We start from the raw sequence: 24648 nt of genomic DNA, 5'->3' as shown, positions 1-24648 counted from the left end.
CACCAATGGTTTCCAAGAGGACTGTTCAAGACATCCACAGCAAAGGAGAAAATGGAAGGAACAACTGAGAAGGCCTTTTCCTCAGAATTTTCCCTAGAACAACCTTTGCCAAAGAGGCAATGAAAACATTTAAGAGTCATCACTTTAAGAGAAGTAGCAGTTCCCATTAATCCGAGGGTATTCAAGGTCTTATATCAGCCACATATACGTTAGCATTACAAAACATGCCTTTTGACTGTATCAGGCAGAAGTGTGTTTTTCTTTCCTATATTACTATACTGAAAGGATTTAAAGTTTATCTGTTCAAGTTCTACATGCAGCAGTGAGACACAGACCTCTCCCTCAAAGGACGGTTACAGGGATTATATTTCACTCACCTTGTTCTTGCATCTCACCGAGTTCCTGCTGTACATTTACAAATTTTTCTGGCCTTATTCTACTTGTCCCCAGAGTTTTGCTCCCTGGCAAAATCAGAAACTTTACATCCACAGAACTGAAGTCATGCCTTTATAATTTAGTTTCTAATCTTGTGACACTCAAACTATTTTAGCAGCCTGCTCAGAGTTGGCAAGAATCAATCCACATTGTGTCCAAAATATGTACTTGGACACTTCTGCACATTGCACGTGAAGACAAAGTTTGAGATAGCAAGGACTGGCAAATACTTACTAAGCAACCCACAGAATAGGAAAGCACTTACTCTCATGCTAGACAAAGTGCTTGAAGTAAAAACTATCTGAACAGAAGTAAGAAGTAATCTGAAATTTGCAAGAGTGTTAGAACAGTGAGTTCAGTATGCAACACACATGAATCCAGACCAAACAGCTAGATGGGAAGACATACAATTAAGCTATTTACTTCAGCTCCACATTTGATCCTGCCCCACGAAAACAGCCATATACTTTTGACCGTCCAACCAAATTCCTCATCATGATGTAGCTTTCTATTACACCTCACCTTTAGTACCTGCAGGTTTGACTATGCAAGACAGTTTTGCACCAGAGCTAGCAGATGCACAGGAGCATCCAGTCATCTCTAACCAGCCAAGGAAGCCACTATCTTCAGATCACTCAGCAGGCTCACCCCTGCAGCTAGGTCCCATTCGAAACAGAGAAGCCCCACAACTTGGCAGCACCAGTATGGCACAAGGAACCACTGGTATACTGTGGTTGCAAGACTCTGAGGAAGGAACATGAATACTGAGATCCTATCATCTTTCATAGACCCAGCTGCACCCTTCCTCATCTCCCCCAAGCTGGCACACATCCTTTGGCAGACAACCCAAGCTAGAGATTCTTGTCTAGTAGAACTCCCTGACAAAAGAGCGATGGATTTCCAACCAGATTAGCTATTTTCAACTATTCATCACAGAAGCTTTTAAAAGGGAGCAGGGGAAAAGTGCATGGCCAGAGTTGGACTAGCACCAGAGATGGCCTTGTCATGGTCATGCTGGTCCCCACACAATTAAATTGTGCTTACCAAAGTTTACACACCCATACTCAAGATGATACACTATTCTGAGTTTCCTGAATTACTTCGACATATTATACTATAGCTGCACATATTCCTATTTCACACAAACCCCATAAAACCTGGCATTTGCAGTCTGCAGAATGCTTTTGAGGTTTTTCATAACATATGTAAAAGTATAAAAGCTATTTTACAAGTCATTAAAAAGCCAAACTTATGACAATTCTGCAAACAATAAATCATCTACTTCGCAGATTAACCAAAAGATTCAAACTCATTAGTGTAAGAGTCCATTCAACACTTATCAGCTAAATAAGTTTATTCTGGACCTCTGCTTCTCTAAAAGCAATTGCCTCTCCATCAGCCCAGTCCCTTTCTAATGGGTCATTATTTTGCTGAGAAACCTGCAAAGAGAAGCAAAACACATAGACCTTCATTGGCTGTACAGCCACATTTATGGCTCAAATAGAGCCAAATGCAGTATTTACAAGGATCTGTTTGAGTTTATATTGGTAAGAATCATCATGGAAGCCTATGTGATTTTCCTAATGTTACAGTTGCACTCTTTTTTACTATATTACATTTTTCCAATTACATTAGGAAAAGATGGAGCCACATAATTTGTGTCTGCTTAGTATGACTAACTTGTATACTTTAGTTTGGCTGAAATAATGTTATTCAATATACCTATTGAATACATATTTTTAGTGGCACTGATATTCAAGCCCCAGAGTATTCAGTAGAACAGAGTTTTTGCAAAAGTGAAACAAAGAAACTCTTTCCTTTGACTGCAAAGACATTAAAACTCAGTAATTTTCAGTCTCAAAGGCTTCCCAGAGAATATTATGAATGCAATCATGCATGACCACCTCCCCTGGCACAGCTTGAGACTGTGTCCTCTTATTCTGCTGCTGGTTGCCTGGGAGAAGAGACCAACCTCCACCTGGCTACAACCTCCCTTCAGGTAGTTGTAGACAGCAATAAGGTCTCCCCTGAGCCTCCTCTTCTCCAGGCTAAGCAACCCCAGCTCCCTCAGCTTCTCCTCACAGGGCTTGTGCTCCAAACGCCTCCCCATCTTTTTTGTCCTTCTCTGGACACATTCCAGCAAGTCAACATCTTTCTTAAACTGAGGGGCCCAGAACTGGACACAGGACTCAACGTGTGACCTAACCAGTGCTGAGTACAGGGGTAGAATGATATTCTTTTCCATATTATATCCCCAAAGAATATTAAACTCTAAAACCAATAGTTGTCTCACATTCAAGAACAACAAATACCTTCCTGGAAAAACACACATTATCCTGCTATTTTACCTGTTTTCAGCATCTTTTATTACGCTTTTTCAATTAATCGGTGAAAAGAAATTGTTGAAAGTGTTTGAATAATTAAATTATTATGAAAAGCCAAACCTGTATCCAGAAAAGACAGCAGACAAGTCTTTTGTCTTTCAATCTGATTTGCAAAAAAAGAAGAAAAATTAAGTCATATAATGTAACTTTCCAGTTACTTTAGCAACTGGAGAATCGGCACCTTGAGAATATTATAATTGACATATGACAAATATAATGGCAAAATTTGTACAGGCAGACATCCCCACCCTTACTTTATCTCTTTAATTTGGTGAGCAATAGGAATAAGCCCATACATTAACACTGCTGAATGCTCAGGATGACATCTAGCCCAATAGGAATTTTAGTATTCAAGCCTGTTACTACAAGTAGAAGAAAGGATAACATGAAGTAATATCACTTTGGTTTGAGTTATAATTAGCTTTTTTTTTTTTTTCTGATACAAGTGAGTGGATGAAGAGAAGGAAGTGTACAGAACCAACATGTGCTCTTACACCAAGAGAGAAGAACAGGGATCTTCTGTTTTCCACATTAGGATTTTTTTCGTCTGAAGGTTTACAGAGGAGACAAGAAAGAAAAGGAAGGAAACTGGGGGAAGGGGAGGAAGGTTTCCACTATTAATCATGAATAACAGCAGCTCTGCCAGCTGTCATGCTCTAAATTGTTTAAAAAAAAAAACCTGTGCTCATATTTCTTTTTTATTATAAAAAGAGGTGAGATAATGTTAGTATCAGAATAAGCAATTCCATGCAAAGGCACTGCAGGTCAGGCTCTGTATCCTGGCTGTACCAACAGACCTAGTACAGATGTTACGAAATTTACCACACTGCCTCGGTATATTTCTTGAAGGTACAAAATATTAGCCAACTTTATTCCTTATAAAACCCACCACTACCATTTACAAAAAAACCTAGCATTTACAACCTGTGATCCGTCTCTATACTACTTAGTTTCAGGAACAGTACCTCAGTTGTACCTATGGAATCAGAAACATTAGGAACCCATTGGGGAATAAGCAGGAGGAGTTGGAGATCTGTGTTAGGCAAAATGCTGGCAAACAGGAGAGATGCCTGAGAACTCGAGAAAAGCCAATGTCACACCAGTCTTCAAAGAGACCAAGAAAGAGGTTCCAGGAAACTACAGGCCAGTTAGCCTCACCTCCATCCCTGGAGAAAGGATTGAGCAGCTCATTCTGAAGGTCATCTCTAGGCACTTGGAAGAGAAGATGACAATCAGGAGTAGTCATCATGGATTTACCAAGGGGAAATCATGCTTGACTAATCTTACAGCATTCTATGATGTTGTAACTGAAGGGTAGATGCAGGGAGACCAGTGGATGTAGTCTACCTTGACCTTAGTGAGGCTTTTGACACTGCCTCCCATAATGTCATTGTGAGCAAGATCAGGAAGTGTGGGACAAAAGAACAGACAGTGAGATGGATTAGGAACTGGTTACAAAATAGAGTCCAAAGAGTGGTGGCCAATGGTGCCAAGTCCAGCTAGAGAGCTGTGACTAGTGGAGTTCCCCAGGGATCAGTGCTAGGTCCGGTCCTGTTCAACATCTTCATCCATGCCATTGATGAGGGGACAGTGTCTGCTCAGCAAGTTTGCTGATGATACCAAACTGGGAGGCTTGACTGATAGACCTGAAGGCTGTGTGGCCATTCAGTGAGACCTGGACAGACTGGGAGAGCTGGGCAAAGAGGAACCTAATGAGGTCCAACAAGGATAAGTGCAGAGTCCTGCATCTGGTAAGGAATAATAAACTGCACCAGTACAGATTAGGAGGCAATCTGCTAGAAAGCAGCCTCATGAAGAAGCACCTGGGAGTCCTGGTGGACAACAAGTTGTCCATGGGACAGCAATGTGCCCTGGTGGCCAAGAGGGCCAATGGTATCCTGGGGTGCATTAAAAGAGGAGTGTGTCCAGTACGTCAAGGAAGGTCCTCCTCCCCCTCTACTCTGCCCTGGTAAGACCCGTGTGTCAAGGGGGAGGGGACAGACTTCTCAGTTGCACCCTGTGCTAGGACAAGGGGTAATGTATATAAACTACAACACGGGAGGTTCCACCTCAACATGAGGAGCAACAACTTCACTGTGAGGGTGACAGTGCACTGGAATAGGCTCTCCAGAGAGATAGTGGAGTCTCCTTCTCTGGAGACTTTCAAGACCCAGCTGGATCCATTCTGGTGCAACCTGTGCTAGATTCTATGGTTCTGCTCTGGCAGGGGGGTTGGACTCTAATCTCCTGAGGTCCCTTCCAACCCCTAACATCCTGCGATCACATTTAAGTTTCCCAAAGATGCTTCTCCCCCACCTCCCCCCCAGAAAAGCACACTTAAAAATCAACTAGTTATCTTTATTCAGGGCTTTTCCTCAGAAAACTCCTTCTGTAATACAATAAAGAAATAATACAAATTTTTGCAGCTAATTTGCATTTAGCTTATGCAGCAAAACAAAGCACCAGAACTACAGGTGTGTCCATCTCCTCCCCACCACCATCTCAACTGTTCTTAGCTCACCACATTACCCTGAAGAAAAGCTAATTTAAGGCTTCACAGAGTAACCATTTGCTTTCTACACTTCAACCTGTAGTTTCAAAGGGGGTCCAAAAAAATGAAACATTATCCTATTATATGTTGTCAATGATTTATGAGAGTAAAAGAAATTGCTTTATTTTAAAAATTACTAAACAAAACTCAGTAGCTTATTATGGAAGAGCCCCTACTGTGCACTTGGAATGCATTTCTTACCCACAGCATGCAATACATTCCCATACACTCAATGCAAGTTATTCATGACAATGTGTCAGTACACACCTTTATAGTGAATAATTAATTTTGCATTTCCAAATAGAACTCAGAAAACAGAAGTTTAGTGCAAATTTTAAAAAAAAAAAATTCAAAAATTAAGCAATGGATTTGAAAGGGCACTCTACTTCCCTGCAGAAAGATCTAAACAAGCTCATTTAGCTATCAATTGTATAAGGGCAGCCACCACCTACTTCCAAGCCCTGAAAAGACACAACACACACACACTTGAAATCCAGTAATACAGAAAGCAAACCTGAAGCCAATTTAAGTTATTCCTCAAATGCCTGATTTCAAATTCTAGTAACTAACAACTCCATTTGGAGGGTTATCATTTCATCTACTATTTGTATCTTTCCACACACAAGCCATCAAGAATAATAGAAAAAAATGTACTAGAGAACTGAGTAAACAGACTTGACCCACTTCAGTTATAATAATTTCAGCTATTACCATTAAAATAGATAAATAATTGCATGCCAATCTGAAAGGGGAAAAAAAAGTCCTTAACTGGAGAAAGACAATAAGGCACAATCAGTGTAAGCAGGGCTCTCCCCCCACCTTATATTAGCTGTCCTTGAAAAGCATATGAGCAGATTTTTTTTTTGCCTCATGCCATAATAAGACTGTGTTGTGTTTTCTTTAATCCTGCAAAACTGATTTTATCCGATTTTCTTACTCATAACCAAAAAAACCCAGCAAGCACAATACATTATAAACTGCATAATCCAAGCTTCTTTATCCCTATAGCACAGGTGACTTTCAGAGCTGCACTGTTTGCAGCTCTCCTATCCACCCTTGAGTATCTGGAAGTTAGAACAGCATTATTTTCAAACAAAACATTTCAAGTGCCCAAGAATGCAAAGTTGACAAGTTGTCATGCTGTCTTTAACCTGTAACTGGGAACATGCTTTCTGAATAACTAGAAACATGTATTACCAAGAGAAACAGAAAACAGTTACCATTTTAGTTGCTTGTTATTGCAAAGATCTGAAATAGACATTTCTTTAAACATACAAAGGCAAACTAATGGGAAATCATTGTGGCATCCAAGTGTCTTTAGCAGCTCACCATGCATTGCTTCTGTTAACAAATACAGTTCCTAAAAGGCATCTCTTACAATAAAGACGTCAGACAAGGTGCTTCACAAGGCTTATGTGAGAAAGGAAATTTGGGAGACAGTGTCACTGACAAACAGGAGAAATAGTATGGAAGAGAGGTGCCATTCACCGAGGGCACAAACAGAAACAATCAGCTGACAAACACAGGATGGAAGACTGACTGTCTAGACATTACTCTGGAAAAGGACCTGAAGGACTGATTTGCAGTTCCTGACTACATGAGTCAATGTGGTGCTGTTGTAAAAGGAACAAACATAACACCAGCAATGACAAGCAGACACATCGCCTTAAGGACACACTAAAAGATTCTCCTGCTTCACCTGATAAAGCTTTCCTGTCCAGTTTTGAGCACAGATCAATTGGTTAAAGATAAGAACATCACCTACAAGGAAAAGATGAAATAACTGGAGCTATTTCATATAAAGAAAAGGAGACAGTCTTGGTAAGTCTTCATATAAGCACAATAATATGTGCAAAAGTAAAACTAATCCAGTACTGAACACTTTCTAGCAGATTGCCAAGCAGTGACTGAAGAAGTTGCTGATGCTCCCTTATCAGTGTTTTAAGAACACTGCCAAACATCCTTCAGAAGTGAATGATAGAGCTGACCTAGCCTTGAGAAAGTAGTACAGATTAAATCTCTCAAAACTCTTAACTTTTTTTGTATGCTTCTGTTGATCATCTATGAAACAAAACCAACCCTTTCTATTACAAAATGATAGAGGTATTTACAACAAATGAAATGCATGTGACAAAAAGTGACATTTCCCTTCAGGTTAGCCTCCTGACAACAGTCACATCAAATGCATTCTACCCAGCTCCTCATAAAAGTACAAATAGCCAAAAAAAAACAACAAGAAAAGGCAAAACAGAAGGTTAGTCAATGATATACATACTTAACAGGGGCAGGGTGTGGCAGGGAAACACACCATCAAACTAAATTAACAAAAGAAATCCCAGACTGAAAGTCACAGAATCACAGAATGTTAGGGGCTGGAAGGGACCTTGTAAGATCATCTAGTCCAACCCCCCTGTCAGAGCAGGATCACCTAGAGCAGATCACACAGGAACACATCCAGGCGGGTTCTGAAAATCTCCAGAGAAGTAGTCTGACTGCACAGTCCCCCTGGGCAGCCTGTTCTGGCAGCCTGGGCAGCGAAGCAAAACCTCATTTCAACCCTTCAGAGCCATTAAAGACAGGCTTGAGGGATTACGGAGCTTGTTCCCTTGTATCTTCACAGAATCAACTACAAGTGCATTGGTAGTTACATAAAAAGCCCATTCCCACACAACACTCAGTCTCTCAAAACTAAAGAAATGAAGCCACACATCTCCCAGAGGTGAAAACTCTGTGCTGAAAGAGTCTTGTATCAGTTGCTGAATGTGTTCAAGTGCTGGAAATGATCCAAGCAGTCAAAATGCTCTCCTCAGGACTTTTTCCCTGATCAAGATTGAAATTATGGAGAACTTTATAGACCAAAACCTATACAGTGAGTTACACTTGGAAATGAACTGGAAACTATGGAATGTGGTAGATAACTTCATCTTGAACCAAGCTGTAAATGTGAAACCTATTTTGTTCTGAAGTTTCATTTCTGGGCTGTAGGTTAGGGAAGCAGAGATGTGTCAACAGCAGACACTTCTGCAGCAGTGCAAAAAGTTGCTGATATCTGTGTGGTAGCATAACCAATTATAGCTTCCTTGAAAGAGAAGTTAGTGACTCTGTCACGTGCAGTCTGAGCTCCCAGAAGCAATCACAGATTACATTAGTCTATGCTAGATAACAAAAAAAGCATTTTCCAATTTAGCAGGCAGACCATGTTCTCACCTTCCCTCTTCATGTTATTTAATTCCCCACTTCACCATTTTTTGGCTAAATCTGACCCAGCTAGCAGTCACAAGTCCAACACAGTGGCAGCAAAAACAACTCAATACAGTGAAAGAGGAAGAAAAAACACAGTGTCACCAGCATACAACTAGCTGTGAAATAACATCAGCCTTCTAAAATCTTCCCCAGTAGTTGCAGATACGCAGTGAACAGTAAAGAAGGCGTTAATAAACCAACCAGCTCTGGGTTGTCCTTAAGCGATGCTAATATTTAAAACACCACATCCATACTAAAGACTTTGAGGACAGATGTTCAAAAATAAAATTTAAAATCTGAAATCTGACTGACATCCTAAACTAAAAAAAAAAAAAACAAACCACAAAACATTCAAGTGTCATCTGTCCAAAGTGTTCCAATAGAAAAAAAGACCGCACACATTTTCTCCTTTATATAGCCTGAGCTCAGGGAGTATTTCATAAAATGATAATGGGCTTCTATCACCTAGTGAAATGAAAGGAGCACTGGCATCTTGCCAACTGCACTCAGTACCCCATAGTACCTTTCCATCTACTTGCAGGTGACCAACTCCACAAACTGTTACAAGCTGCAACAAGAAAACAAAGATCATCTTCCAATTGTTCCTTAGTCAAATAAGTCCCAAAATGCATTACTTTCTGCCTTGCCTCATCACTAATCAGCTATCTAGACTGCTTGATGCGAGTTTTGGATAACTCAATATTACTGCCCCTATTAGCCTAAGGAAAAACAACCAAACAAACTGAATAGAAATGCAAAATGTGAGGCAAGATTAATGTAGGAGAACAGAGGGAATAAGATTGAAGCCTTCATTTGTACTGTTTGGAGATGGATGCAAGAGAGGCTGATGAAGTATTTATAATGTGTTTTGTTTAACATAAGTCCAGCACATTACTGACAGAGATGTTAAACCAAACAAAACAAATTAATTTACAGTAAAGTCAGCTTGCGGTCTAAAAAGCAAGAAAATAAGTATGTCTTAGCTGTCTTTCAACAGGACTGCTAGGAAGACTAGTCTCACTGCAGCTCAGAACAGGGCACAAGACAATTGATTTGGCTTTTGTCTATGCACAAGTCAATACCACTCCTGTAATCAACTAATACACCCCTGTCTTTTTCCTCCTATAAACCTCAGCTTACAGCACAAAGCTATTTGATCCTTCCATTCCTCCACCTACAAAATAGGAGATGGCCACAATTCACACCCCATTGGGATGGCAGATTTATGACTTAACCACACAGTATTTAAACTTGTCTGGAATTAAATTGGTGTATGTTGCTGTAAAGAATTACTTCAGGATGTGGAGTACTATCCTGCTTATAAATTAGTTGATGCATTTGGCAACTGGTTTTTGCTGTTGTCCTTAAATAATCTTTCCATTCTCATCTGAAAAATGCCTTCCTGAGAAGCGTTGTGCTCAGTAGAAAAAGGAACATCACCTGCATTCCAAAAAGCATAACTGTATCTTTAAAGATTCAGGTAAAGCTAAGAAATCAGATGGTAAGGCAGTGTATAGAATCTAGTGAAACAAAACGAAATACTAATGCTTTATATGCAGGATATCAGAACTTTTATTCTTAATCCAAATAGCAACTACAAAATAATTATGCAGTCCTGGGATTTTTTTTTTTTTTTTGGTTAAGTTTCCAGTTTGCAGCAACTAGTACAAGACACCTTTGAAAGCTACACTTTCTGGTTTGCTGCCTGCAGACCATCAACTGCTATGAAGTCTTAAAATTAACCAAACTCTTTGTTAAAATGAGTATTGTTCTAAGCAATATTGTTCTGTCAGGATCTGAATTCACATAGAGCAGCAAACTGCATTTATGTAAGCCAACTTCACTTGATATCTACCAGATTTAGACATCATTAACAACAACAACAAAAAAAATCCAAAATAAATAAAATTACCTCTCCTACCCTTACATCAGCATCTCTGTGCTACATACTCCACATAACTGACCCCTGGATCCTTTGTGATGCAATCACTGACACGATATGAGAAGGCAGGATTCAAAACATAAGGGATTTGTTTGTTCTGAAATTAAATATATCAAAACCTAGACAAAGCAAACTTTCTCAGAACCAGAAATATTCAAATGCCTATTTCACCTTTCCAGAGTGATAATATGTAACTGACAAAAATCTATAGCTCTTTATTACAGCAGTATGCCTGACTACTGGGAAATGATCTGGCAGTGTGTCCACCTACTAGTAAATGAACCCAGAGGAAAGCAATCTGCTCAGTAAAAAGCAGTTAGATATTATCAGTGGCTAGCAGGCAGAAGTTTAAAAACATTGAAGAGGAGGAGATCATTACTTGTATTAACTACCACTCAAAGTGGAAATGAAGTCGGAATGTGCAAGTAAGCAACAACCACCTGGTTACTAGCAACCCTTCAGTGCAACCAGGTGGCTGTTGCCTGGTTATTCATTCATTTTGGCATGTCACAGTAGAAATGTGCAGCACCCAGCATGTGCTGCAAAATTCAGATTGAAAATGCAGATGAGGTCTGATGTTGATGCAAGCTGTGAGCTCTTTATACAAAGGATACATATGCTTGGTACAACTAATTATGATTCTCAAAGGGGTTTTATAATGCACCCATTTTACCAGGGTAGATAAATATGACAGTATTAAAAAAAATCCTGTTTGGAAACATGATAATCTCATCAAAAATATATAAGCAGGTCTGTAGTGCAAAATGCAAGTTTGATTGACAAAATTTACTTCATGTAAAGTTTAAAGAAATACATGGTTAAATACAACTCTCTCTCCTGCCTCTCCTCCCACTGCTATAGAGCACAGTAGCTTATACGATAATTGGGCATGAAGATTTTGCAGACAGCACTCAGCATGCAGGTGAGTGAGCACACTGCATAGAAAACAGTCCAAGAGAAAATTTAATCACTTTAGGTTAGTATATCAATGCTTTGCAGTGGTCACATGAACTACAATATCAACCACATCTTAGGGGTACAGAGGACACAAATTGAACAGTGGCTTTTTGTTACTATCTTGAATAGCCCTCGGAAGCCAAATCACAGAAAACCTCAGAATGAATTTAAATAAGAATAAGCATCATTTTTGTGACTAGATTATATTTACAAAAATAAAGAGCATCTTTGTACTGAGCTACATTTTCTGGTTGATCCAAAGTCCACCATTGAGAAATTACAACTGTATCTCTTTAGCAGGCATGAGATTTCAGAACACCAAGCCTGGTCAGAGAAGAAGCACTTGACAGTGGTTCATGTGCAAGCACCCGAAAAGGTTCACTAAACAGAAAACCTTATTTAAGGGATATCATTTAATCGGTTATCAACCAGGTGGTAGTTATTCAAATAAGGGGAAATGTGTGTTGGCTGATTGTTTTCAGCATTGGAAAACAAGCTCCACAGTGATTTCTGGTTCATACATTGGGGGGGGGGGAGGGGAGGAGAAAAAGCTTCAGTTAAGACAGCATACTACGCTCAAAAATAAAAACAAACAGATCGAGAGGAGGGCTGCATCTTGCAATACTTGACTGCTAATATCCAGTATGCTGTTCCAGGGAGTCCCAGAGTGGTTTTTCAGCCTCTGCCCGCCCTCATAAAGGAAGGCGAGTGCAGGACCAATCAATATTTTGCAACCCAGCTGTGACCTGACAAATAAAGAAGTCAAAAAAATAAACCCCATCGATGGTGTCTGTAATTTAAAGGTTCGTAGGATGACAACATCTGGGCTCAACTCCAGATGGGACGGAGCGGCACCGCACGGGGCTGGCTCCCGCGCTAATCGCTCGCCACAGCGCTGCTACACACACAGACGCACACACAAAAACAACAAAGGAGGGCTCCGCGCTCCTCCTGCTTTTTCTGTAGTATGTACAAGTCTGCCTTCGAACGCGACGTAAACAGACCTAAAGCTGCTTGCTACGCTAGCGGATCTGTGTAACAGTCCAGCCTCATCTATGCCAGAAGGGGACTATTGTCCAGGACGAGCCACCAGAGCTCACCGAGTGTTGGTGTCAAATAAAATAAAAATAATAAGAAGAATTTTTAAAAGCCGCAATCACAGCGAGCCTCCCTGATCACTCGGTAAGTCAAATCAACGGGCTCCATAACCCTGCACCGGGCAGAGTTAAAATAAATGGGCAAGGAAGTGCGACTCCCACAAGAGACACTTTGTCTGGTTTACACCGAAGCAGCGACAAAACTCCCGACGAGCGAACAATGCCCTCGGCCCCGCTCCCGTTCCTCCCCGGGGCGCCGGTGCTGCAGCCGGAGACCGTCTTCCCGCTGGGTCGCCTCTCCGGGCGATATTTTTTTAAGGCGCTTTGTTTCCCAGCTTTTCCACCCAACGCGGCGCGGAGAAGACAAACGCCCGCCTCGGTTACGGGGGACGAGCAACGGCTTCGGCGCCTTCTGCCGCTGCCAAGGGATGGGGCTGGGGGACCTCCGACCTCTGCGCAAAGAAGGGGCGACGAGGCCGCTGACACGGGCAGCGTGGCCGCCACCTCTGCCGCCAGGAGACGGAGCTCCGCCGCGGGACGCGCTCCCCGCCGGCAGCGCCGCTCCTCGCCACCAGCCCTGCCCCGCTCGCTCCCGCTCACTCACCCACGCCGTATTTCTCGTGCTCCGTGGGTATCCACATGCTGGCAACGTGTGGGCACCTGCACCCTCTTCGTCGGCCGGCAGCCCCTCCGCTGGGAGCGGCGGCGGTGGCCGGCGAACGCGCCCGCTGCCCAGCTGCTCCTGCCGAGCCTCAGCCGCGGCTACCCGGCCTCGGCGGCGAAGGCATTGTTCAGCCGGGCAGCCTCACGAACTGACTAAAGCGCGCTTGCCACCAACCACTTATATGCCCCGTCCCGCTGCACGCCGGGGAACGTAGTGCCTGAGCGCGGCCGCGCCCCTCGTCACCCGCGGCCGGGGAAGAGACTACGAGCCCCGGCTGGCCCCGCGCTCCCCGTCGGGGCGGGACGAGGCGGAGCTCGGATGCCGGAGGCCGGCTCTTGCCGGGGCGGGGAAGAAGCTTGGTGGCGGTATGGCAGCGTCCCTTAGGGCCGAGGAGCCGCTGGCGCGGAGAGGTGAGTGTAGCGGCGTGTACAGGGGGACACCAGCGTCCCTCCTCCTGACGGCTCCGCGGCCCCTAGTTCTGGCGGTAAGACAGGGCCGACGCCGAGAGGCACTTGGGGTGGGGAGCGGCAGACACGTGCCAGGCGGCCGGGAGCCGTCAGGGCCCAGCGTGGTTGGGGCCCCGCCGGTCGCTTCTCGGAGCGGGCATCCGAGGCGAGCGCCGGGCAACTCCATTCTCGGCTCCCAGTGGTTACAAGGGACGTAAGTCGTTCTTCTGCTCCTGCTGGTGCCATGCCTTCTGTCAGCGAAGCCCCGCATTTGGCGCGCGAAGCTGTCGGGACAGGAAGAGGTTTCAACGGTGAGTTGTGCTGGAGTGGGAAGCGGTGCCGGCAACGTGTCAGAGAAGTGGTACACGGAGCTGGCAGTCTGGGTGGCTTTATGAGTTTTCGCGTAAATCTGTATCTCGGCACATACATGCACAAAGAAGAGCAGGCAGTGTACAGTGAGGAGGACAAATGGACACTTAGAGGTGGCACCCAGCAGCTGTAAGCACTGTAAGCAGCAATTATGTCAAAGCTTTCATCCTTGTTGAAAGGCCTGCATATCTATGCTTATCTGGAAGCAGCTTAGTTAGAGTTCACTGTAGTAATCTGCCACAAAAATCCTTAGGCAAGAAAACCAGATGTTGCAAACAGGAGTAGGAGCTTGGGTTACATCTTCTGGTACGGAGAGAAAACACAGACACAAAAACGGGGGAACTCTGGTGATGCAATGTTGCTCTGCAGGCCTCACCAACTATAAGTTGTCACTAAGATGTGGACATCAGGTTTTAAAAATATTCTCCAATGAAGTCATTGCTCAGAACTGGAAACTTGAAGTTTTTGGGATGATTCAATTTGAGATGAAGGAAAAACCAGAATGTAATGTTTTGACATTCAAGAGAGAAAAGTGGCACTTTTTTTTTTAACACCACCCCCCCCACACCCCCCCCCCCCCCAGTTCAGGTTGGCTTTTTAGCATCTGCTGCCAAATTATGTTGAATTTTTAAGTCACCAGTACTGTGAAGAACACAACAGAATGAAGTCATGTGCAAGCAGTAAGTTTCAGACCTAGAGAAACTTTGGTAGTGAGTGATTTTTTTATTTTTCTGATTGCCTTTGTGTTCTTTCTGTTGTATGTACCCTGCTTCTGTTCATAAAAGTAATATCACTTGGTTTATGCTTGTACATAAAGCAGTGCTCTTACCTTATTTTTGTGTTGCAGTGTGTTGGTGTGAGCCTCTCCTACATGGAAAGCATTCTAGAGCACTTTCACACTGGGGTATTGGCACCCAGATGTGGTTTTCGTATTGGTGAGAACAAATACTCATTGAAAGGATCAGTGTCTTCACTCCCAAAATTGCTCTGTGTCCCCTGGCAGATCCTTTGGAGTTTCTAGGTGATGAAATACACAAAAGTTACTATTGAAAATCACAGTAATAGGTGCCATGATATCTTAACTTCTACCTCAGTTTGTGGACTTCCATGTACATCCAAGGTATCCCTCTCTCCGTAAGAAAGCATCTGCCAGCATCTTAGCTGGAAGTCATTAAATTCCGCCACAGCCTTTAAACTGTTGTCTGTCACATTAACCATGACTGACTTCAGCATGCTTGTATTAGGCTCAGAGCCTGTCTTTCTTCTTCCCTTGAACGAAGACAAGAGTACCCAATAGCTGAAATAGCTTTTTCAGTTATTCATTTGGAACCCAGTCACTTAGGGTTAGCAGGCCTTATACCGTAAATCATGGTGTCTGTGGGCAAAGGTATATATGCCTTACCCTAACATTTAGTATTTCCCAGTTTCTGAGCAAAATCTGTATTCTTCCAGAGATGTGATTTTGTCCAAGGGGTTTGTTCTAGCAAATCTTGTACTTGCATGTATGCCTGAGAAGGCATGTCACTTCTTTGGAGACAGTATAAAGAAAACAACTTCTTTTTTCCCCCTGTCTTGCTGTTTCCCATTTACAGGAAAGCCTATGCTTTTCTTTCTAGTCCAGGACTCTGATGCTTTCTCATTAGTTCCCTCCCTCAGCCTTCACCAAGTGGCTTTCAATAAACATATCACTGTCCACAGTATGCTTTGCTCAGTCTACATTATTTGTGTTACATATCAACATTTCTTGCAGCATCTGTCAGTGAATTTTAAAATGAGTTTCTTCTGGAATTGTGTCTTTCATAGTGTCATTGACAGTCTGGCAGTTAGTTTCCTACTCAGTGTCTTCGTGTGTTCAGATGCTTTTTAATACCATACTGCTGAAGTGTATTATGCCAAGGCACAGCATGTTATTCCTTATACACATCAGTCTCTTGTGTCTAAATTTTCAGGGAATTCAGTTTACTGTGGAAAATTAAAGTTTGACTGGTCTTGCACAAGTCTTATGTTTTTTCATTGCTGCCTGGAGAATACTTGACTTAAAGTTGTTTTGTTCTTGATACTATAGGCATCACTTCTTTAGTTGTCTCTGTTAAGGATGCTACAAGAGCCACTTGACCCAGTGGACTTTGGGATCAAGTGGTTCCTCTTTCTTGATTACTGAAAACCAGCCCCATGTACTCTCAGACCTGAAAGATTTCTCTGTCCAGGCTGATGGATGCATTCCTCATTAGGTTCACAAGCACCCCCGTGTTCACAGGCCTCTTGAATGTCAATGTGGGCTCTAACATCCATTCCATTACCTTGAGCCCCTTACTCAGGCACTGGCTCATACACCAAGTTGTTCCAGGTGAGGATGTCCTTCTACTCACCAGCTGCTCCAACCTGATGTTTGCTACCTGATGTGTAACTAAATCTGGTATTCCTGATGCCCTTACCTGAGCCATCTCAGCCTCACACAGTATCACTGATACACTTACCTTGGCCCTGTGTTCCTTGCAAGTTTTCACTCCCCAAAAAGTCCAAACATTATTCATTGCCTCTCTTCCTCAGCTGTCATCTGCTTCTAGAAGACCCTGTGATGCGCTAATGACCGTTCCTGAACCAGTTACTCTCCAACATTAATTCTCCCGTCCCTACTCTTTCCCATACACAGTTTGGGTGATCCTTTCCCTTCTGAACAACCAGCCTCAGCCACCTGCAGCTCTTTCATTGGTCCTACCACTCTTGTCCTGCTGGTGTGGCTATGACTGGCTGTTGTTCACAAACTGCTTCTGATCCTTGTTTTCACCCATTTTCCATGCTTTTTCTCTATTTTTTTCTGCCTTTTTTAAAAAAAGGTTTTTATGCTTTTTAACCTCTAATTCCTGTGTATCATCCTCTTTTGCCCTACCACTCCTGGCCCTCCAAGTGTATAATCTCATTATTTTCCCTGCACTTTCTTTCATATGATTAAACTTCATTAGGCTTGGGGAAGTCACAACAGCATGAAAGGTTGTGAGGCAAATCATCAAAGCATGAGTGCCAGTGAAATATCTGACTCTCAGCAGCATTATAATCTCTGCTGTTAGGCAGGAGTAAATTAAAACATTTCTCTCTTGCTCTCCTGCCTACTGAGCTTGATAGCTTAAAGTCCACCCAAAAACTTTTGGGAGTAGGGGAAACAAGACAATTCTTGGGACCCATGCAATAAAACAGATCAGATTTAGCCTCCATGTTGCTGCTTCACTTCTGTTTTGGATGCTGCAAAGTGAGGAGGGGAGTAGGCAAGTGTTTCTCTTTTTTCCATTCCTAAGTTACATACTCACTTTATCAGTAACAATAGCATTGTATCAAGTGCTTCCTTCACATTTGCTGCTCCAAGCTGTGCTGGAGGGTATAGTGCTGCAGTGCACCTTAGACAAAGGTCATGCATGCATCAGAGCAATCCTGCACTGGCTTCTGGCCACTTGCAGCTCTTACAGAACAGGAAACTTATACTCCTTTTCTGATTTCCCTTCCCTGTGAGAGCCAGGCAGGGAGAGAAAAGGCAACAGCAGCAACACATGTGGCCATGCCCTTCCCTAAAGACAGTTCTCAAGGCATGGAGGATGGAGGACAGTGGTATTTGTGAGTGCCATCTGTGATGGCAAAGACTGATCAGGATTGTAGTGCACTGGTGAAAACACTGTAGACAGTCAGCAGATATTGTCACTGTCCAGTTTAGAAGCATATGCATATTCGCGGATCTTTTGAACATTGTCATGGCCTCTAAACCCATCTGATATTTATCCTTGATGCCTCTTACAGTTTGCTCCCATTTGCTAACCAATCCATCTTGATGTTGGCTATCAAAACAGATACATGCACTCGCACTTGTCTCATATGTTCCCCACAGTCGTGGATCACTCAAATATCAACAGTCTCAAAGTCTACTGGCTGAACTACCTTGACAGGCACCAACTCTGCCCACGGCTGGACACCAAGCCCCTTGCCCAGACGCTGACTCAGACCTTGAGTCTTCCCAGATATGAGTTTCCTTCTACTCACTGACTACTCCAGTTTGAACCGTGCTAGCAAATTGCACATACACACACATGAATACAGGGTTCAGTTTGCTAGGAAAACACTGACACACCATGATCCCTCTAGTTGCTGGTTCCTGAACCTACAGACTTTGAGACATACAGTGTCTTCTGTGGTTGCTGGCAGTTAGAGTTTGCAACAGTGTCACACATTAGACAGAGGGTGAATTACACAAAAAAAGTAGTTAAGAGAAGGATTTAATAAGAAAAGAAACTCTGTGATGATCAGGTCCAGGGTTTGATCAGAGGCATACTCACCATCAGCTTGTCTAAATGCAGCTGACCCTTTTTATTCCTGCCTATTCCCTGTCTCCATTTTTTGATGTTTGCTCTCTGCTCCCTAGTCCTTCCCTTTCTCTGCCTTTGACTCTTCCTCTAAGCTTCCCATTATATTTATATATGTATATATATACACACACACTTGCACAAGCCCCTTCAGATAGCCTATAGCAAGTTTAACACGGTTTCACATACACCAACAAATACACCATAATACCTGTGATAATCATGTTTTCCCTTTCTTATCAGTGACAAAATTCAGGCTGAACCTTTTCAAGGCTGTGTCTGAGTAGTTCTTTTAATGGCATTAGTACCTATAGTGATCAAAGATGACTTACTGCCTCTTTTATCACCAAATCATTAACACTTGTTTGTGTGTAATCTACAACATTCCTTCTTGCTTGTTAGTTCTCTTACACTGAGTAGTCCTTAATCAAATAAAGTAATCAATTAAGCGCCCTCCCATGCCACACATCCTTATACTACCTCTCCTCTTCAGATCAGCCCAGAGTGAGCAGGTTGCCTCCTTTGCCAGATATCTACAGTGCCTGTCGTTGTGAATAGGGAGCTGTTGGCTGCCTTGCTGTCATGTGTGAAAACCCCAGCAAGGTGATAGAGCTGCCACAGTCTCAAGCATACCACCATTGCCCCAAGCATACTGCTGTCACTTCTTGTCTATTCATTCATCAGAGCTGCTCTCAATGGGCTTATTCAGCTTACTATATCTGCTCATTTCTGTTTGATGGTTTTAGAAGTTGATGTTCCTGTGCAGTACCGTTCCTTAAAACCCCAGCCAGTTCCAAATGTTCACACACTTGGTTGCATCCTCAGTTCTCCTACAAGGCAATTTCAAGCATCTGGAGTACCACTGGTGATCCATTTCTTGGGTTAGATCTATGTGTTGAGTAGAGTATTTCAAGACCTGGGGCTTCCACCATACCATAGATTTTGGAGGTGGGGAGGCATTATAAGCTTTGTAAAGGATCTTGGTTTGACACAGGTTAATCCTTATGAACTGAACAGCTAGCAATTACACTTGGGGGACAGGTTCACTAATTAATTCCATAAGTGTAACACAAGTTATTTTATTAATATTACAAGAATGAATCTCCTAAACCAGCATTACTTTAAAATGTATTAGAAGCATTTGTTGTGCTTTTTAATTAAAAATGGAGTCTCATAGTGGCTTTAAATGGTTACCTGATAAGCAAATGGATCTTGTGGAGGACTGAAAACTGCAAAGTTATTATTGGTAAAATCTCCTTGTGGTTCTGTGTTTGAAAAGTAAAAAGACAACATCCTTTCATGTAAGTGTACAATGAGATTTAAAGTCTTCTAGGTTTCACAGCACATTTCTTAAAAAACAGGGGGTGGGAGAATGCATAATTGAAACAAGGTATTTCATTAAATGGATAGGAATGGATTAATAAAATAAGTAATGGGTTAAACCATCTATGATCCTGCCATACTTTTATAAGTAGCTGTGTTACAAATGTGCACTATATTTTATCTGAATACAAAGGGGTGTCCTCACACTTGACATGAGTATGTAACTTCTGTTAGTGCAAGGCATAGGATATGTTGCATTGTCAAAAAATACCCAAAAAAAGGATTTGGTTTTCTCTGATTTCAGAAAAATTTCTTAACTTGAAAGCAAAGACAGATAGCCTTTATTTTTGTGAGATATAATTCCTTTAATTGCAGAGAAGCAAACATAAAGCTTTTATTCCAGTAATCTAAAACAATCCTTGCTTGCTCAGTAGCAAGTAAAGATTTTGATACACAATCAAACTACCAAGTATCAGCTGTGCTATATGATAACTGGAGCTCTTTGAGAAGTAAGCTTCAGACTACTTGGTGAGCATGTACGCAGCTTAAACCTGATAACTTGTTTGCATGTTAAAGCCTTTAAGTTGTTCAAATCTCTTCTCAAGCCTTCTGTTTCCTGTGGTGGAGCAACAGTAAAGGATGGTTCACCAGCCCACAGATTGTTGAAGACCTTTAAACTGTCTCATAAATACTTGATTCTTACCCCATGAGACTTTCTCAGAACCTGAACAAGTAATAGGTATGGGCATGTTTTGTTTTGATTTAGAGATGCAGACAAGAGAGGTATTACAAGTTTGAAGTGTAAGAATGTTACAAGTGCAACACAGTTGCCAGGATAGTATGTTACACCTATTGAAACACCTTGTTCAGTGTTTTGTTTTACTGGGGTGTACTGATTTCCTGAACGAGGATCAAAATTGTAAATCCTTACCACCAGCAATGCCTGCCACAAGATGTGCCTGTCATATAAACAGGAGGTAGAGCTCTCCCTTTGAGGCTGTTGCCAGCTTTCTCGATGAAGAGATGCAAGATTTAAACTAGGGCATGATTATGAGAGTGAACAGCAGGAAAGGAAGGAAAGGCCTTAAAATATGTAACATTTCTAGTTTTGTAATATTTAACTCCAGTATAGGTGAAATTCTTGTCTGTCCAAACAGCCTTTATAGCCTTTCCCACCCCCCTGTGCTTCTTTCCACCATGTCCTATCTTGCAATCTCTGCTAGAACTCCACATATTTGTGTGAATATCTGCATCCTAAAACTACAGTTGCTTCCAAACTCACCCTGGGATTTCTACTTACATTATCATCTACAAAATCCCAGCAGGCTGAGACTGGGAGAAAAGCCTGAAAGCATTTGAAAGTCTTTCTATGGACCTTTTAGAATGGCTTTAAATATTGCATCAATAAAAACCCTTCACAATTGATAAATACTGTGGCATTGAAGAACTGGAGGGGAAAAGGGGATATGTTTCGTGCAACTTTAAAGCAGGTCTGTGCTTGTGAATAGTTTGACACATCATCCTGACCAGTGTCTCACTGAAGTCAGGGGTAATGCATTTGTGGAAGTGCAAGTTCTTTGCAGAGTTGACGACTTAGTTATCAGTAATTAATTGCAGTCATTCATGCTGGGGAAAACAAAACAAAACAAACCCAACCCACAAATAACTGATAATTGTTGAATTAAACAATGTATTGGTCAGTACCATTAACAATGCATAAACAGACTGAAAGTGCTGCTTAGCTTGTGATATATTGGACAAACTACTAAACAGTAGAGTAGGAATTTGAGGGTATGCAAGCAGTTTTCCTCAGTGAGAATATGCTATGTACTACATAAGATTGCAAAGGTAATGCATGTGGCTATGTATGCAGTACGGTTTCACATTAGGGAGCTTCTCTGCTCCACTTAGTAGGGTAGTAGGTTTCTGCCCTGCGGTATAAGCAATAACATTTACCCACTGTACAAACTTGAAGTGCTCAAATTGCTTCATACAGAAATAGTATCCATGTTTGTTACTTCCATTATCATATGGAGTGTTCAGAGGGAGTCTTTGTTCAGATTTTTCAAAACATGCTAGGTGTTATGGTAGTGGAATTGTAACTAAAGTAAATGAAAAGGGCATTGCATATTGCTGGAGGTTTTTTTTCTGATTATAAAGGGGTTTAGAACATTAGTGTACAGCAATAGCTGTCAATTTTTAATGTTTTGGCACTATAGGGAATGGTATGGTTGCAAGTCTGATGTCTGATCATTGGTATCAAGATTTTGTTTCCTAGCAGGTAATTCCATGTTCACTGCTTGTTTGCCACTCTATCCTAGTATTTTGCTGTAGTAGATCCATAAACAAGAAATTGTGGTAAATGTTTTGTCTGTGGCTTCTGTAGTCCAAAATTCTCAGTTATCTATTCCTACTAATATATTTCAACCTAGTTTCTTGAATTTGCCTTTTGGTTTTATTGGCTGGTTTTGACTGGACCATGTCTTTCAAGTAGTCTTTTTCCACTTTCATGTATTTTTCTGATTTTCATGGCTAACAGACAGCAACCAGTGTGAAATGGCCCAGCTGCTTTGGTTTGATTTTTTGCTCATTGAGATGTCATCCTCCCATTTGTCATCAGTGGCTTCATCCCCAAGGAGCAGCTACTTCTGCTTCTTGCTCTGTGTAGTAGTAGCATGTTAAAAGCCTTCTCTTTTCCCCTCTGTTATAGAAGCTTTATAACTGGGTATGACATCTGTTTCAACCTCACAAGCTGATGTGGTATAGTGTGACTCTATCCACATGAACAAATAATAAGGCACAGTAGATAAAGAAAATTATGCCCTAGCCCCTGCAACTATGTCATATGATTTGGCATATTTGCTTTGAATAGCATGTAGTCAGTATTGCCACATCAAACTGTGTCAATGTGTTTCAAAGATATCAGAAGCAGTGCCCCTTGGTTTAGACCCAGATGTCTCTTCTAGAGATTGGGATGCATTTTGTATGTATCTAGACTCCAGACAAATGCAGTTCACATGCACCACAATTGCTGTCTCTAAAGTCAGCCAATGTGCAAAGAAGCAAGAGAATGACCTGTGTGGCTCAGAGCTGTACTGAGATGCAAGGAGAGGAACATGGCTGGTGAGTAAGCACAGGGAATCACCGCGCTACATCCTGCAATTCAGGACCGTTGCCAAAGTTCATAGCATGTGCTCCAGGTCAGCCCTTACACTCCCATGGTGGGAGTGCACAAGTCTCACAATATGAAAGCAGGAATGGTTATGAAACAAATATGTGCAGCAATAAGTGATGCTGCTATCACTGGAGCATTTTGCTAGCATTTGTCTTGACCGGTGTGCCAGTGCTGAATTTTATTATGACTCAGTAATGCATGAATAAATGAGATAGAGCTTTTTCTCTGTAGGCTGGTATGTAACAGAAAACATCCTGCTTGAGGTTTTAATTTGATTTTGTCTTGTATGGGATGAAAACATGCAGCCTGTGTTATTACTGTACTAATTTGATGTTCAGGAGTCTGCATGTATTTGTACAGTTAACAAAATGTTGCCTGAAAATCATAGACAATTTATGTCTCTAATTCTATCATCCTAATTCTGTTCCTTGAGGAAATCAACTTCAGTTGTTTTAGCATCCATGTATGTATGAAATACATCAGCAGTATCAGTTAGTGTATAAGAAGTTAAAATCTATGTCATATGTTTAATGAACTTATGAAGAACAAGAAAAATAAGTTGATTATCACAAAACTATTTGTTTCAAACACTGGCACAGAGTCAGAATAGGGTCACAGAAATTTAATATAGCCTGCTGAGATCTATAAGATGTTAATATTTGAGCTCTGACTTGAAAATGCTTTTCTCTGAAATTAATTTTCAGCATTTTATTTATAAAGAGTTTAAATAGTGGATTATTTGAAATACAGTCAAAGCTTTGTTTTCCTGCGCTAAGATATCAATTAGACTAAACTATGTTGATCCACACCACTGCACTCGATAATGAACTTCCTTTTCAACCATTGTTTTTTCCAGTTTGAATACCAGTTTATGGGTGTTTGATTCTAAAAGTAGAAACAACTTATTTTGCTACTCTCCATCTGGAAAAGTTCCAGTTCACTGGGAAGGCAGCAACAGACCACAGAGCTTCTAACACCACAGGGCCTTTTCCTTGTACTGATTCTTCATTAAGTAGAAAATTCGGTTAAACAATTCAGCTTTTATGGCTTTCTGAGTATCAAGAAGCTAAGACAATATACCTGAGAGAGATTTCCACATGGTCTCTTGGTGTACATCAGATCCTGGAAATGGGACTTCTCATGATGCACTTTGAGCTTAGTTCTAATTTATGAGTCTGAAAAAAAGTGGCTTTTAAAATTTCACACTATTTTAAATTGTTTTTCTCAAATAGCTGCCAGAAGGGAGGTTGTAATGAGGTGGGGTTGGTCTCTTCTCTCAAGTAACTAGCAATAGAATTGTGCCAAGGGAGTTTTAGACTGGATATTAGGAAAACTTTTGTTACAGAAAGAGCAGGAAGGCACTGGAAGAGGTTGCCCAGGGAGGTGATGGAGTCATCATCCCTGAAGGTGTTCAAGAACGTGTGGACGTGGCATTTTGGGATGTGGTTTAATGGCCATGGTGGTGTTGGAACCAATGATCTTAGAGGTCTTTTCCAACCAAAACAATTCTATGGCTCTATCCAAACATTTTAGGCAGAAGCTTGTTAAAAGTTTCTGTCATAATGACATGGGGGTGGTCTCATAGGAGTGGCTAAAGCAAGCTTTAGGTTTTTTAAGGAAGCTCACAGCCTTTTCCTTATCTACAGAATGTAAAGCAATCATTTAAAAAGACCATTAGGCAATCCTTTTAACATCAAGAGGATAAATATGCTTGGG

General features: G+C 41.7%; 2 protein-coding genes across 9 annotated transcripts in view; one reads left to right on the top strand and one right to left on the bottom strand.

Moving 5' to 3' along the window:
* DOCK4 (dedicator of cytokinesis 4) overlaps positions 1 to 13486 on the bottom strand; it is a 235085-nt gene extending 221599 nt beyond the window's left edge. For 5 of the 6 annotated variants that reach the window (XM_054178709.1, XM_054178710.1, XM_054178713.1 and 2 more), the window contains exon 1: positions 13214 to 13485. In XM_054178709.1, the coding sequence (XP_054034684.1) occupies positions 13214 to 13250 (37 nt within the window). In that variant the 5' untranslated portion in view covers positions 13251 to 13485. Of the gene's footprint in view, positions 1 to 13213 lie in introns of all 6 variants that reach the window. The other variant, XM_054178712.1, reaches the window with a different exon arrangement.
* A 147-nt stretch (positions 13487 to 13633) lies between these two features.
* The window catches only part of ZNF277 (zinc finger protein 277), a 60149-nt gene continuing 49134 nt past the window's right edge, over positions 13634 to 24648 (top strand). For all 3 annotated transcript variants that reach the window (XM_054178178.1, XM_054178179.1, XM_009907190.2), the window contains exon 1: positions 13634 to 13683. In XM_054178178.1, the coding sequence (XP_054034153.1) occupies positions 13641 to 13683 (43 nt within the window). In that variant the 5' untranslated portion in view covers positions 13634 to 13640. The remainder of the gene's footprint in view (positions 13684 to 24648) is intronic.

Source organism: Dryobates pubescens, chromosome Z (assembly GCF_014839835.1).
Source record: "Dryobates pubescens isolate bDryPub1 chromosome Z, bDryPub1.pri, whole genome shotgun sequence".
Lineage (NCBI taxonomy): Eukaryota > Metazoa > Chordata > Aves > Piciformes > Picidae > Dryobates > Dryobates pubescens.
Note: the sequence above shows the minus strand (reverse complement) of the source record. Positions and strands in the feature narration are given on the sequence as shown.